The 17,186-nt window shown below is 39.6% G+C and overlaps 2 protein-coding genes across 3 annotated transcripts in view; both read left to right on the top strand.

Moving 5' to 3' along the window:
- Positions 1-17,186, top strand: part of slc2a15a (solute carrier family 2 member 15a) — a 56,511-nt gene that overhangs the window by 20,323 nt on the left and 19,002 nt on the right. For both annotated transcript variants that reach the window (XM_050070704.1, XM_050070703.1), the window contains one exon: positions 13,730-13,840. In XM_050070704.1, the coding sequence (XP_049926661.1) occupies positions 13,730-13,840 (111 nt within the window). The remainder of the gene's footprint in view (positions 1-13,729; positions 13,841-17,186) is intronic.
- LOC126406426 (uncharacterized) lies at positions 2,947-5,855 on the top strand. The gene is made up of 2 exons (XM_050070691.1): positions 2,947-3,075; positions 3,123-5,855. The coding sequence occupies exon 2, from the start codon at positions 3,138-3,140 to the stop codon at positions 5,031-5,033; it is 1,896 nt and encodes a 631-aa protein (XP_049926648.1). The 5' UTR covers positions 2,947-3,075; positions 3,123-3,137; the 3' UTR covers positions 5,034-5,855.

The raw sequence follows: 17,186 nt of genomic DNA, 5'->3' as shown, positions 1-17,186 counted from the left end.
GTTTTACTCACTACTGGTTATCCCTGCCAACAGTAATTCGCTACACTACTCGTTATATTACTTTTCTGTTACACACATTTGTTGTTGTCTCCCCAAAATTCAGATGTGTGTTGTGTGTGGATGTCACAGTAATAGCCTGTGAGTGTAGCTAAGGCTAGATTCTGTGCAAATTATTATTATTATTATTTTATTTTATTTTTTTACCTGGGTTCTTCAGTTGCCTTTGACCGGTATTTTCCCAAGGATCTGCCTGAAAGACGGAAAGTCACTCATGGAGCAACATTTCATCCACCAAATATCGAGCCACAAGCTTCATGACTTCTTTAACCTGCAGCTCTCCATGAGTAAAATCCAGTTTTGGTTGTTTAGCCGTTATAGCGATACAGCAGACATCCGTAGCCGAGTAGGGCTCACCTTTGGTGGGGTGTATTTCCTGGAGATTCACACTGTTGTGCTGTTGGTAATAGTAGGTATTTCAGATAGGAGGTTTTTACTACTTGTTTTTTGCAGTGGAAAGAGTTTTAGTTCTACTGCTTGCATCAACAGTGTTTTTGTCATCTTTCCTCCTGACAGTCAGGTCAAGTCAAAGTAATGGGAATATTTTCAGCTCACTAAGATAAGTGTTTCCACCTTTCAAACTAGCTTGCGGCTTTGTGACATGTCTGCGCAGTGCGATGATGAGTGTGTTGATGTGATGTTGTATTTAAAGTCAGTTGTGAGTGAGGTGATAACAAAAGTACTGTTGTGACAAGTTGTTTGGTTTTGGGTAACTGTAATATTATTACTGAAATTAAATTAGTAATTAGTTACACTACTCATTACTGGAAAAAGTAATATTACTAGTGTATCACTGACACTGACCACAACTCTGTCAAAACAACCATTAATGTTACATGTGACCTGTAATCAATACCGGTTGTACCCAAGTCAAACATAGCCAGACTTATCTCCACACCAAGGTAAAGGTCTGTAATCACTGATTATCTTCTCCTATAGGGGAAAAATCCTCTGGCTTGTTTATGTTTCTTTAAACCAATCACTTTCCACTTGGGTGGCACCAAGCTGAGGATGCAGCGACTTTGCCCTTGCAAAATAGTGTTAGGGGTTGTAACAACCAAAAACGTAATAACGGCCAATAATGTAATAACTACCAATAACGTAATAATTTTGGCTATTTTAAATGTAATAAAGCCAATAATGTAATAACTTGCCAATAATGTAATAAAACCTTTGAGCCAATAACGTAATAACTTTTTGCCAATAATGTAATAAGTTATTACATTATTGGCTGGTTATTACGTTATTGGCCTAGTATTTAAAAACCCTTTGAAAATGTAATAACTGGTGCTGATAATGTAATAATATTATATATGACTGTTATTTTTTTATTTTCACTGTCGAATATGTCTAGTTTATGCTCAGGTTGATGCCACGCAATGACCACACAGTGACTTCAACACAATTGTGAAACATTTTAAGTTCTGCACTGCGTGCCTGTTTCTAATCTACATTGAGATGCAAACTTCTACCATGCTAATTATATGTTTGCAAATGGACTTGATGCTTAGTGTTATCTCCAGAACACTCATAGTCACTGAAGTTGCTAATTAAGTGGCAGCACAATTTTACCCATTCAAAATTCCCTTTCTCGGAGAAATGTTTTCTTTTGCAGCACACCCTACTGACCACTAGATGGCAAAGTCATGTCAAGATAACCAGTTGATGTGACTGGCAATTAGACTTTTTCTGCAGACTTGGGGAACTTCTTGCAGCATGTGGAAAGGTAAATAATTCTCAGATTTAGCAGCATTCTTAATTTAGTTGGAATCCCTCCTCATAAATGTATTAAGTGCAAGGGATATGTAAACATTGAGAGAGCATGACAACAGAAAAATTGCTAGCTAGCTAGCTAGCTAGTCATTTGTCTAGCTTTTCTGCAGTTGACACCTGAAGTCACTGACTAAGTCCAGTCTCCTTCATGTTGTACAGTAGGAGAGACTTTGTATCCTTGCGCGCATTTAGTTATGTATTATCGAAAGTTATATCAGTAATAAGACGGCTATGTGAGACTAGGTTTATCCAACAAGTGGCAGTGTAGGAAAAGGAATTACAATGTTAGTGCTAAATCTGTTAAAATATTCTGATACAATGCCATGTGTGCATTCTTGTGTATGCTTATGGTTGTGTAGTTGTTCATGTAAAATTTGTGTATTGAAGATTAATTGAGTTTTATTCATGTCCATGTTTATGTGTAGTCTATATCGTACATTCAAAGATTCATATCACATTAGCTAAACCTGGTGTAAAAATGACACTGAAAGACTGAGTGGAAAAATATAGGCTACTAACCTAATGAGTTCATCAGCCTGCTTTACCATGAAATATTGACTTTGACAGTAGCTACACTGGGCCTGTGTCTTGCATAATTAATTTATAACATTAGTGTGTGGTATTGTAATATACAGTATGTCAGGTCATATCATCATGTGCTTAGAGTGTAAAAGGGAATAACTTTGTTTTTAATATCATTTTAGGTATTTGACATATCTGGAAAAAATGAAAGTAATTCCAACAGTCTTCATCCTCTTCATCTGCATCAGCTTGGAATGCAGAGGACATGGACAGAGGCCAATGTCAGATGAGACCTACAATGGACATGGACAGAGGCCAATGTCAGATGAGACCTACAATGTCATACTTAAGGCACTTAAGGGAGAATTTAAAGTTCCAGTAGCAGAGAGATCCAGGATCGAGCGTTCTGCACTCATTCGACTATGGCAGAACAGGGAACATTACGCTCTCAGTGAGGATGGTCAGTCACTTACATTTGATGGAAAATTGGTACCCAGGAAATCATCGATCTCTGCAGTTGTAAATAAGGCTTTGGACAAAACAAAAGGCTCTAGTGTAAGAAAAGTAAACATACTCCTAAGGCAGCAGTACTCTGGGATCAGCCGAGCAAGTGTGAAAAACATTTTGGACCGATCAAGACGTTACCAACTTCACAAGGCAACTTTCCGGAACAAAGCCATTCCAAAATCTATCAAAGCCAAAGCAGTTCAAGATCGACATCAGGTAGACCAAAATCTATCAAAGCCAAAGCAGTTCAAGATCGACATCAGGTAGACCTTGTTGACATGGGTGAATGGAGGGTCAAGTATGGCCGGGTCACATATAGGTACATCCTGACTGTAATAGATGTGTTCAGTAGGTATGTATGGTTAAGACCACTGAAAGGTAAACACAGTGCAGAGATTTCTAGACACCTTGAAGACATTTACAATGAGCATGGTCCACCAAAAGTCTTACAGCATGACCAAGGGAAGGAGTTCAAAGGTGCTGTAAAAAAACTTATGGATTCCTTACAAGTGAAAATAATTCAGAGCTCTCCCTACCATCCTCAGAGCCAGGGTAAAGTGGAGAGAAGTCACCGTCTCCTGAGGAAGAAGATAATGTATGACCTGGTCCAATATCAAAAAGGAGGAGTTAACTGGGTTAAGCACTTGCCAATTTATGCAAAGGTAATGAATGAAGATCCAAAGGAGGTTTTGAGTGTGATGTCTCCTTTTCAGGTGTATTATGGAAGGCAAAGTCATGCATGGTCCAACCAGTTAATTTCTCAAGAAGTCCTTGAAGAACCCAGCCCACCAGGCAACAAAGCAATGCCCACCGAAAAGCAGAGACTTTTGTTCGAGCACAAACGAAATAGGATCAGGAAAAGAGCAAAAGAAGCAACCCAGCGTTGCATACGTCGACAGAACCAATCTGGGAGGTTTAAACCCTCTATATATAGACTACATGAACATGTCTTGGTCAGGGTGAAGAGTGTCCATCACAGAGTCTCACAGAAACATTTTGTGATACCAGGTGTGATTGTGGCAATAAACCGTAAATTGCACAAATACAAGGTTGAGTTTCACATGCCAAATAGCCTCACTCCAACACGAAGGTGGTTCCAAGTTTCTGATGTGACTAGTGTGACAAGATTAGAAGAAAGCCAGCGCCAAAAGTTTCAGCCCAAAAAAGTGGACCTGAGAATACCTCTCTCACATGAGGACAGATTGGAGAATTTTGAATCATCAAACCTGAACATTCGCTTTGACCCAGTCCCTGATGGCAACTGCCAATTTGCTGCTATTTCTGATCAACTGGCCACCATTGGAATTTTCCGTTCTGCAGCAACATTGCGTGAAGAAATAGTGGCTAACTTAACATCACATCCATATGGAGTGGATGGGACACCCCTTTCAGAGTATGTTGAGGAGACATGGGCTGAATATTTACAGGGGATGGCACAACATGGCACATACGGAGACCATCTAACTCTTCAGAGAGCATCGCAGATATTTAACGTTCAGTTCCTTATTGTGTCGACTCTTGGTTTGGATGCCACCTCTGTAATATCACCATCTGGTGGTTACTTTGAAAACTCGCCTGTTTTGATTCTGGGACATTTTGCTGAGGGACAGGGGGAGCATTACGTTAGTTTAGATGGACATGTTCACCCATATATTCAGGCCATTCAGGAGGCAGAGTTGCAGAAAGTGCCCCAACCTAGTTCTCTGTCTGACACTGAACTTGGCTCTCAGTCTGATGCCAACCCCCCCTCTATGTCTGACGAACCTGCCTGTATAGCTGATGAACCAGGCTTTCTGTCTCAAGGTGAACCTGTGTTTCAACATAATTCTGTTGATCAGTCTATGGCCCCTTTGGTTAACATGGTTGAGGATGCTGGAAATGAGCTGGGAGAGCAATACCTACCTCCAGAAGTCCTATCAAGAATTATTGAGTTTGCTCTAATCCAAGATATGTCCATGCTTGGGACATTCAATCAAGTCTCGCGCTCATTCCAGGCACTGTTGGCAGCATTTTATCCCAACCTCTATATAAGAGAAACACTTGAGGAGAGCCTAGAACTGGACAAAGAAAATGACTTCACCATCAGTATTATGAAGCTATACAAGGCTGCTGGACGCAGCAGTGGTCTCAGTGCACGGATAAGGAGTTGTTTGGCAAACATAGCCAATGGATGAAAGCCTGGCTAATTCTAAGCTATCTGAGTTTTGGGCAGTACAAAGTTAAGGACATCTACTGGAAAAAGTAATGTCAGTTTTATGTTAATTTTTCCTCCTTCATCATCTGTCTTAAGTTTGTTTTGTTGTTGTTTTGTTTGTTTGGTTTTTACATTTGAGTGAAAGCTACTTTTCATTTGAGAAGGAACGGTTTTAGTTTCATTTTTATTGTTCATGTTTTTCTATGCTGTATATTATATATATATATATATATAACTCTCAGAGAGAGAGAGAGAGAGAGAGAGAGAGAGAGAGAGAGAGAGAGAGAGAGCTAATGAAGAGGTTTGGAGTGGAAGTGAAAATCCTCCATCAGCTTACATAGAGGTTCAATTGTTCTGCTCCAGTTGTCTCAGACCTGTTGTCTTTTATTAGATGGATATTAATTAATGTCACATATATCAACAATATAAACATATATTTTATAAAACAGCTCCAGTTCCTCACAGAGTCCAGATGTGATCTATAGGCTGTTATATCATAGAGTTGTAGTAAACCCTCTGTTAAACACCTGGATGACATCACAGGATCTTACAGGATCAAATATCATTTTTTTCTGATCAGTATTAATAATGAGAGAGAGCAAGCAAGAGAGAGAGATAGAGAGAGAATCTAAATCTTAAATTTGTCCACTGTACTTATTTTAATTCAGTGAACTGCACAAAAACTGCAAAAAAGTGTATTATTCCCAAGAACTGCAGTCATATATAATATTATTACATTATCAGCACCAGTTATTACATTTTCAAAGGGTTTTTAAATACTAGGCCAATAACGTAATAACCAGCCAATAATGTAATAACTTATTACATTATTGGCAAAAAGTTATTACGTTATTGTCTCAAAGGTGTTATTACATTATTGGCTTTATTACATTTAAAATGGCCAAAATTATTACGTTATTGGTAGTTATTACATTATTGGCCGTTATTACGTTTTTGGTTGCTACAGGGGTGAACTTGTTTTGGTGGAATATTTGCATGCTGGAAGGCGAGCACTGTCATTAAAATTGCTCAGTGTAAGATAATGCCAAGGAAACATTAACAGTCATATGCCAACTGTGTCATTCAACTTTTAGTGATAAAAAAGACAAACATAATTTGATAATTGGTGCCCTAGAGGTGAGGCCTGACTATACTTAAGCTCTGGAGTCACTGTACCTGTTAAAACTACAGACGATTTGCTGGCTGTAGCTGGCTCTAACAGAGCATTATTATGATGATATCATAGAAGCTCATGTGAAGTGGAACAGACCAGTACATTTGTGAAGTCAGTGTCAGTGTTGCATGCTGCTGCAGGGGCAAAAGATGTGGCAAATCAGCTCCGACTGGCCTTGCCACAAAACAGATCAATATGCTGTGAGATGAAGTCTGGACTTTTCCAAGGTGCACTCACAAGTTGTTTTACTCGTTGTAGATCTTTACAGCAATTTACAGAAAGAACAAAGCAGGCATGCCTCACTACACGATCCAAATGTTTATCAAAATTTGCCATTTTTAGTGTGTTAGTTGTTAGCTCAGGGGTTGTTGTTGTTTCTTGTACCAAAGGGGATTTGGTAAGACGCAGATAGCGGAAAGAAGGGAGAATGCCATCCAAAATCAACAAACCAATGGCAGGTTTATAGCCACAGTCTATATTCGGTTAGTCAAGCCGGTATTTCCCCAAAAAGGGGCCCAACATTGGTGTTGTCTTGAGGGCATTCCAAGGTTTAGCAGGTGTTTGCTTTAAAACAGTATCAACAAACATATTCTATCTCTATATCCCCTCTTTGTGCTTGCTTACCATCAGCTGTTGGTTGCCAAATGGTGTCTGCTAAATGGAGTCTCTAGGCTACAGTGATGAGCAGCACAAACTCCTGATGAAACAGCATGAGATGCTTTTAGTCTCTTTTCCCTTCCACTCTGTCTCTCTCACATTCCAGTCGTTCTCTGTTTGCTTTTTCATTGCCTTTGTCCACCTCGACCACTCCCCCTGGTTCTACAGCTCCCTCGTCTGATTGATCCAGCTTATTAGACAAAGACACTGAGATGAAAGTAGGCCTAAATGATCCCTCATCGTTTTATAAGCCTCGCGTGGTCTCGTGAATAAAGCTAAAAAGCTGGTGTCATCATTTTTCTGTCAATACGATTAGCCAAATTCCCCTCCTGAATTTTGCCCCAGAGATTCATTAATTATTCAAATGATTACGGGGGCGCCCGGGCCAGAAAGAGCACACTGTAAGCACTGGAGCTGAACTCATTAGCACGCCCTTCTCCAAGCTGTATTTTTAACTGCTAATTAGCTCTGCCTAAACAAAGTGAAGCAGTGCTGAAACATGCATATACTGAGAGCAGCACTCAGAATGAGCAGGAGGATGGTCATACGGGTGGTGGTAATGATGATGTAATACTAGAAGAGAAGGATAATATATGACCATATAATGCAGTTGATTTAAAGTGAAATTAATCAATCAGTATTTATCAATGACAGTGATCATGACCATGGTGGTGATGATGATGATGATGATGATCATGGTCATGATGATTGTGCTGATCATGGTGATGATGATGATGATGATGGTGGTGATCGTGGTGATGATGATGATCATGGTGATGAAGATGATGATGGTGGTGATCGTGGTGATGATGATGATCATGGTGATGAAGATGATGATGAGGACGATAATGATTGTGGTGATCCTGGTGATGATGATCATGGTGATGATCATGATCATGGTAATGAAGATGATGATGAGATAATAATGAGGATGAATATGGTGATGATGATGGTGATTATGATCCTGGTGATTATGGTGACGATCATGTCATGGTGATAATCAAGATTATGATGAAAATGATGATAATGACTGTGATGATGATAGTAGGCGTGACCATTAATTGTAGTTATTGACTGCATTTCTGCAGTAACTTAACTTATTGCTGTGCTAACTCAACTGACGTTAGAGTTAGCACTTGTTGCTTTAGGAGTTGCTATTACTCTTGTGCAAGCTGCAGCCTGCATTTGACATCATCAACTACAACGTAGTCCGTGATTGGCTGTTGCCAACCACAGTGCGGATCCCTGATTAGCCCAGATTGGATTTTAATTTCTGGACCGTTTTTGGGGCAGCACTGAGTCCAGACTGATACAGAGAGCAAAACAGGATGTTGAGCTCAGATGGTCTCACCAGGCTAGCAGAATATAGGACAGGTAGATGTTTTCTTCAAACATTGTGACTTTATTCTCACTAAATTACAATTTAACTTTATTCATGACTTCTCAGATAACACATATATGTGGGACATTGTTAATGTGCAGACAGTTCTGAACATGAGCAGGGATATAACTTGATCTACAGGAGAATGATTATTTGAAAGCAATACAGAATCCTTGAGAGCCTTACTGCATTACATTCTTTTATATTTTGAATTGTCACATGCTGCCTGAATTTTGTGTTTTACTTTACATATATAAAGGCATTTCCACCAAGATTGTACGAAACTTCATCAGAATGCAGGAAATTAGGTGTTTGATGCTCGTAATGTCCTGGGGAGGGATCCACAGAAACCCTATTTAATGTGTGTCCCCACCACTGTTAAAATCACACCTGTTCCCTTGTTATTAGTGATCATAATAATTACTATAATTAAATGATGATGACGATGATGATGACAGAATAAAGGTGGGAATGAAAGCGATTGTGGTGATCACGGTTAAGATAAGGATAAGGATGAAGATGGCAGTGACTGAGTTGATGGTGATTGTATTTGCTGATGATGCTGACAAACAGGATCACAATGGCGATGATTATGATGAGGATGATAATAATGGAAATGTGATGACGATGATAACAGTGATGATGAAAAACAATATTTGTGATTATGTTGCTGTTGATGATGATGATGGTGATGATAGTAATTGCAACTGTGATGTGGCAGATGCTTGAGGTGATCTTTAGTCCTAAGTGCATGTGACAGTTGGCGAGCCTTGGCACAGTTCCTGACACACCATTGTGTGTGTGTGTGTGTGTGTGTGTGTGTGTGTGTGTGTGTGTGTGTGTGCGCTTATCTACCTGCTCCTCTAACCATCACCGTCTGCTGTCTCCAGTTAATACACCTCCTGTCCTGTCCTGCTCCCCCTGAAGCTTCACATTGAGTTGAATTGAATGTGAGCAAATGTCTCTCTCTCTGTGGTGATGCTATGCCACCTGTCTTGCCCTGAAGTACTAAATGTCTGCCTCCTCATTAACATTTTTACACCACTGTTTTTTCCTCTTGGAGCATATGTCACATTATGGGGAGGAATGTTTTACCTTTGCTTCTCAGCCAAACTGCTCACTGATGACTTGTAACTAGCTAGCTACTCAGGGTAACTTTTGCCGTGTAGCATGCAGTGTATCTCAATTCCACATACATTACCCTTGATAGTGCGCTGGCAAGCAGCGATAGTCATCACTTGACACTGCTGTCACAATGAGCAAGAATTTTAAAGAATTCATTTAACTGTGTCTCTGTTGCTGTCGTGTTTCTACCACCTGACAGAACAGATATGCTCTCATTTGAATAAATATAACAATCCACACTGCAACATATCCAAAGGTTCGTATGATACACTACCAAAATGGTCACGCAACAGTATGTATGACATCCTATGAAGTAGCACCCTACAAACGAAGTTACGTTCTTAAAGTGACACTTACATTTCTGGAAATTTTACGCTTTTCTTTGTTTAGGTTATAATGCTATTAAAAAGCTGATGGCACACTAAAATGTAAGTTAATTCCACCAGAGATAAAAACTCAGAATTATACCATTCTCATATGGTTCTAAGAAAAATCCGAGCAGGCCGAGCATCCTGTCTTCCCCACGTGGAGGCCTCCGACTGACATAACCGCTCGTGTAACTTCTGATACAGCTTCATCCTGAGCTAAAAAGGGACAAGATGGTTGCAGAGTTTCTGCTGGACAGGTATTTTTAGTTTGCCTCTAATGTAACATAGGCTATAATGTTATATATGACAACACAGCATCCAGTTGCTAATGGCTAACGTTAGCCTACTGTAGCGTAGCCTCTGAAACATTAATGTTATCTTCCTTGTGCGTTTCCACTTACTAGTAACTAGGGATGTCCCGATCCAGCTTTTTCACTTACGATCCGATACCGATATTACAGGCTTGAGTTTTGGCCGATACCGATATACCGATATTACAGGCTTGAGTTTTGGCCGATACCGATATCGATCCGATCCAAGCGCATATTATACATATTCACTTATTTTGTTGTCAGTCATGTTAGAAAAGGTTCGATCAAGCGATATTACTCTAACAAGAACAACTACTTAATCAGGTTAGTTAGAATGATTCACAACAGTTGGTATGAGAAACTGACCTGTTTATTGTTAACAGGGTTAAATAAACAAACTTTAAACTTGAACATTAACATTAAATAAAAAATATAGCTGGTTTGCTTTGGCTGCTTTGGCCCCTTAATAAATAGAAAATAAATCAACACAAGAAATCTTTAAAATGTCTAACATTGAAATTAAAATAGCAGCAAGACTCCACACACTTGTGCTTTGGCCCCCTAATAAATAAAAAAAAGATTAACACCACAAGACATTGTTGGCATTTAACAAACAATGCAGCCTTTCCTTTTCAGTTATTTTAGTAGTGTCAGTGCCAGCCTGGTGCACAGGCACACAATATTGTACAACTGTTTAAACAAGCAATAGTCCATCCATGGCTCCAATTTCAATTTCACTAACTGTGCCCAAAACAATGCCATCAGTGCTCTTTACTTAAACAGTAAGAGTGTAAACCAAATATCACTCTCAAAAAACCAGAGCAGAAAACAAATAGTCAGTTAACTAAGTTGACGGCTACTCCTCCTACCCTTAGTGTGTGTCTGCCTCTGCATGCTGGACTGGTGGATTGGTAGTAGGTGCTGGAGCGGATCACTGGAATGGACTGCTTGAATTGCAGAGCGCTGGGCTGGTCCGAAAACCTGGATCAGAATCCATGAACAACTGGATCGGAGTTCTTGGATCGGCATTTTTCCATGCAGTCCATTCCAATGCACATTTTTTGCTAATATTGGCGGCCGATACATCCCTACTAGTAACGTTAACACTGCTATCTAATGTTAGCCCTGTAACCTTATTCTAAAACTCATCAGTCATCACTGACTCCGATTGACATTACCTTGCCAACGCCTACGTGTATCATAGACGTAATGAGGACGTAATGGAGGAGGGGAAGTAGGCCCTTTGAGGGAGGTGGAGTTGCAGGAGGAGGGGGATGGGACTTTGGAGGGAGGCTGGAGTTGTGGATGTTCAAATTTTTTCTAAGTGCTGTGTGAAATGCAAGAAAGGTAAGAGCAGCTTTAACGTAAAGTTATGTAATTGACGTTAAGTTAAGGAGGTTAGGTTTGGGGTGAAAAACAAGAGGAAACGGTGAGGACGTACCTCAAAATGACACAAGGTTCACACGGTTCTAAACATTGGTATCCTGTCAAGAAAAAACTCCTGTGTTTTGTGATCCACCCACCACCCCAGCCTACCTCCTTAGTGGACCACTCAGGGCCACTTCCTCTTTACCCCTGTCATGGCATTGATCACGATTGCAGCCTTCCAAAATACGTGGGTTATGCACAAATTACTGGCTCGTGATTATGTAGGATACGAACAAAATTTGGTGCATTATTTTTCATAAGAAAACATACAAACAGTGGATGGGAACATCTTGCACATTGACTTCCAGAGTAGTTTGCAATACATAATTGGGACACAGTGGAGTTTTGTCAGAAGGATGAATGGGCTTGTGGGTGCTCCCTCTGTTAACCCAAGTAGAAGTAATACGTCAGTGTTTCCATGGTTCTGTTTAAATAGATCTATAATAACAAGCATAATAGCTAGAGCATTTATTCTTTTAGCAGCAGAAAGCTAAGGCTTCTGCCTTCCCTGTCAATTATGACCTCACCTTACCTTATGTGCTGTGCAAATGTGGTATTTCACTGTAATTACACCAGTGTTTCCCCAAAATGGCCGCGGGAGATTGCTGTTTACATAATGCTGGTCTATATAGATTAAAAACCATAATAGATAAAGCATTCTTTTTTCTTTTTTTCTTTTTTTTTGCTGTAGAAAGCTAAGGCCTCTGTGTCCCCCGTCATCATGTTGTTACTTTATGTTACCCTACCTTACATGCGGTGCAAACATAGACTTTCACTGTAATTATGCCAGCATTTCCCCTGGAATTTCCCTGTAATGGCCACAGGTGCTCACTGTTTGCATAATCCTGTATATATCGAACTAAAATAAAAACCAAAGTAGCTAGAACATTCATTCTTTTTGTAGTAGAAAGCCAAGGCTTCCTTCTTCTGTGTCATCAAGTTGCACGCTGGTAATGACGTCACTGTGCTGCGCTACGTGTGGTGCAAAACTGAGCATTGGTGCCAGAGGAATGAATGATGAATACGTCACAATGTCTTTGGACTCTGCTGATAACAATGAGCATATCTCAAAAACTAATGTACATAGTTCAATTATCTTACGGAGTGTGAGGAAGTATTTTGTTTATGTTTCTACATTTAGAAATCTTTTCAATCCTCATGTTTTGTTTTTTATTTTGTGAAATCTGATGAAAAAAATATGTCCAACTTCTGTAAAAAAAAATGTAATGACACAATATCATACTTTTTTAAATTATTATGGTTTATTGACTTACATAACCTTTTAGCTTAAGTTGTACAGATTTTAGGTATATGAAGCATTTAAAGATTCTCCAAGAAATCTCATCACAATAAGCAAAAATACCACTGTACGCACTGGCAGACAATTTCTGTTGCAGAGTTCAAAGTGTTCAACTGTGACTGGCTGGTTGTAAGGAGGTATGGATTTGCAATACACTCTCACTCCGACCTCTTCACATATCAATGTTTGGTCATGGACTTTCCACGCCAAGACATGATGTGCACTGTACCTTGGTGTTGACATTCTCACACAGTGTTACATGCACTGTCTGTTTTCAAAATACACACACTACAAAATATACACACTACGTTGATACAACACCGCAAATTGACGTTTTTTTTCCTTCAACAACAAACGCATGTGGTTACATTTAGGCAGCAAAAGCACATGGTTGGGTTTTGGAAAAAGAACAGGGTTTGGCTTTACATTCATACAGGGAGTGAATATCCACCATCTTGCTCGCCCACCCTACACTCCTCCCCCTTTACACCCGCTCTCCTGTCACAGTAATAGTGTCTTCATATCTCCTCTGGAATATGTATCGAAGGAACTCAAGCTCCACACCAGTGCTCCAGGAGCTTGTCGTAGGTGTAGGCCTCTATGATACTAAATAAATGCAATGAATACTTTTGTTCTCCTCAAAGTACCCATGTAAAAGTGCTCATGTTACACACAGTGAAAGTAAGAAAAAATAAGAAAAAAATGAGAAAAACGAGAAAAGTAGCAGGAGAGCTGCTGCAACAGACTGCTAGTGTCTCTGTGCCATCTTACCATATAAATCTCTCTAAAAATCACACCGACCCCTTCATTTTTGATTGTTAGTTCCAACATTTTCTAAGCAGATGTCACATGATAGCACAGAAAAATAGTATTTTATTCGGATTACAACATAAAATGGATTTCACCTCACCTAACTTATTTTTCCACCACAGATCTGGTTCTATACCAATGACATCTTTGAGAATGCAGGTATCCCAGCAGCAGAGATCCAGTATACCACAGCAGGGACAGGAATTATAGAGATCATCGCTGGACTCATTGGGGTAATGTTGCAGCTGTATTTCTATTTTTGGTATTGTGTCTAGAAGGTTATTTTAGTAATTGATTTACATAAAATGATTAAATGGATATCAATCTCATGTCTGTGTGTAACAGAGCTGGATTCAGAATGTGGTAAGTTTAGCTTAGCATAAAGACTGGAAGCAGGTGGAAACAGCTAGCCTGGCTTGATCCCAAGTTCACATCCAAAGCTCTCTGATGAATGATTTCTCATTTTTTTTAATACATTGAAAAAAACAACAATGTTTTCCATGCAGTCCGTTGTGGACATACATTTTTTTTTTGTGACGTCTTTTAAGTGGCGAATTTGTCAAAGCTGGAAAGTGTGATTGTCCACAACTCCATCGTCACGGCCCTGTTGATGCTTCCTCATCCAGTAAACATATCCCCTGAATGAAATCTTTGAGCTTGGGGAAAAGGAAACAATCCTAAAACACCTCCCTACTCACCTGACCTGGCTCCAGGTGATTTTTGTGGCTCCAGGTGATTTTTGTGGTACCAGGTGAGTAGGGAGGTGTTTTAGGATTGTTTCCTTTTCCCCAAGCTCAAAGGTTTCATCCAGAGGACATGCCTGGATGTGGAAGCATCAACAGGACCGTGATGATGGAGCTGTGGAAATGTATGTTGTCACAAAAACGACCCCTTAATGTTTGTTATGATTTCCCAAAACTTAGTTAACATTTCTCACCTGTGTGCTGGATGTATGGGCTCCAGCAGATTGACCCGACCGACCGGACGCCATCATCGCAAGCAAAACGGACACTACGCTGCGTTCACAGTGCTATGTGGAAATCGGACATATCAGCACTTAAAATGTGGCTGTTGAACTGCAAAATCTGGCATAATTTATCACTCTTATACAACAATTGGTGCTCAGTACTGTCTAAAACAGATTTCTAAATGGAAGTTTGTCACTGACATCAATTTTTACACTGCCAGTCACATGAATATGGTGTATATAAGTGTTGAGTCAGAATTTTTGTAGTTCCTACGTTCCCTGAAGGCACTGTCACTCATGATTCCACACTCCTCTCAGTTGAAGCCACGCCCCCCACGCCACATCAGGGTCAAAAGTCTGAAACTCAAAAAACAGACTTGAAACTGAAAAAAAAGATCTGAAAGTGAAAAAACGATTTGAAAGTGAAAAAATAAGATTTGAAACTGTAAAAGATAAGATCTGAATCTGAAAAGATAAAACATGCAACTGAAAAAAATAAGACCTCAAATGTTAAAATATATATGGAAGTGAAAAGTGAAAATAAATTATTCATTCAAAAGAATTACCAAAGTGAATCAAAATTATATTTAACCTGAAAAAACGTTTCATACACTTATTTTTATTTTGAATACATTGTTGTATTTTTCAAAATTCAAGATCAACACATGAATTTTCAGTTTCAAATTTTATTTTTTCAAGTACAAAACTTTTGACCCTAATGTAGCTCCATACAGACTGGAGTCCAACATGGAAGCTAAGCAATGTACTGCTGTAGAGGGGTCAGCAACAAAACATATTTTAGCCATCTAAAAAAGTCCCACCTAAAAAAATAAATACCAGTTTAAGGTTACGCTCTATTGAGAGTACTTTCACTGCTTTAATCTAATCAAATCAAATCAAACTTTATTTATATAGCGCTTTTCATACATTAAAAATGCAACACAAGATAAAAACAATGAAAAATCCGCCCCTCCCACCCCCCACATATAACACACACACACACACACACACACACACACACATACACACACACACACCGCTCCCTAACTATCAGTATAGTAACATGGTAGGGCACTGAGGAACCAGGTGAGTTACAGTAAAAACCACCTATGGGGAGCCATCCACACCGAGAGGCGCCACAGCCAACGGCCACAGGGAGTGCCGCCACAGAGACCACCCCAGGGTGGACTCCACACATAGAGCAGAGCTCCCCAGTCCTCCGGGACTGAGGGATCTCCAAGATGACGTCCCCGCGGGCAGACCGGACACACCTCCCAGTGTGGAGGCCCCCCATGAGGAAACACTGGAGCTAAAAACTAAAAGACAATAGGGTAGGATAAAAACAGGCATAAGATAGAATAATGATAAAATGCATAAAAATTTAAAGATTTAGAAAATTTAAAGATTTAAAAAAATTTAAAATAAAGAGTTAAAAATTAATAATAATAAAATGCACAAGGATCTAAAAGTAGATCATTAAGAACAAAGAACAAATAAATAAAATAGAAAATAAAATATATTAAAAGAACAGTAGAAGAAATCAGTTAAAAGCCAAATTAAAAATGTGAGTTGAGCCTCCTTTTAAAAACATCAACAGTCTCTGCAGTCCTGATGCTCTCTGGCAGGCTGTTCCATAAGTGTGGGCCATAATCGCTGAATGCAGCCTCCCCGTGGGTTTTTATTTTAACTTTTGAAATGATTAAAAGGCCGGTGCCAGAGGACCTCAGGATCCGCGAGGGTTGATATGATAAAAGCAGGTCAGATAAATAAGATGGCCTAAGACCGTTAAGACATTAAACAACGAATAAAAGAACCTTAAAATCGATCCTGAAACACATGGGGAGCCAATGCAGTGATCTTAAAACCGGTGTAATGTGCGCCTGCCCTCTGGTTTTCATCAGCACAAGTGCAGCTGAGTTTTGAAGTAATTGTGGATTGGAGATTGTCTTTTTGGGAAGACCACAGAGCAGGGCATTACAATAGTCTAAATGACAAGAGATGAAAGCATGCATCAGCAGAGAGAACTGAGAGAGAAACGGGCGGACTCTGGCAATATTCTTAAGATGATAAAAACCTATCTTTGTTACATTTTTTATGTGTGGAATAATACTAAACTCAGAGTAAAAAATGACGCCCAGGTTCTTTACATGTTGTGAAGGTTTAAAATCTTGGAGTTTTGGTAAAAGTTTCTCTCTTTCCTTCAGGACCAATAACTAAGACCTCTGTTTTGTCCTGGTTGAGCTGTAGGAAATTCACTGCCATCCATGACTTGATATCTAAAATACAGTTTAAAAGGGTATCAGTTGGCCCTGTGTCATCAGGAGACACGGCGATGTACAGCTGTGTATCATCTGCGTAACTGTGGAAGCTGATACCGTGTCTCCTGATGACGTCCCCAAGGGGAAGCATATATAAATTAAAAAGAACTGGACCTAAAATTGACCCTTGGGGCACCCACACCTAATTTCATGTGTTCTGGAGGAACATGTATCCATATTTACAAAGAAACATTGATCTGTGAGATAAGAGCAGAACCAGTTAAAAACAGTACCAGAGAGGCCCACCAGGTTTCTGAGTCTGCTGAATAAAATGTGGTGATCTACTGTATCAAA

The sequence above is a fragment of the Epinephelus moara genome, chromosome 19 (assembly GCF_006386435.1).
Source record: "Epinephelus moara isolate mb chromosome 19, YSFRI_EMoa_1.0, whole genome shotgun sequence".
In the NCBI taxonomy this organism is placed as follows: Eukaryota; Metazoa; Chordata; class Actinopteri; order Perciformes; family Serranidae; genus Epinephelus; species Epinephelus moara.
This window is presented reverse-complemented; position numbering and strand designations above follow the sequence as displayed.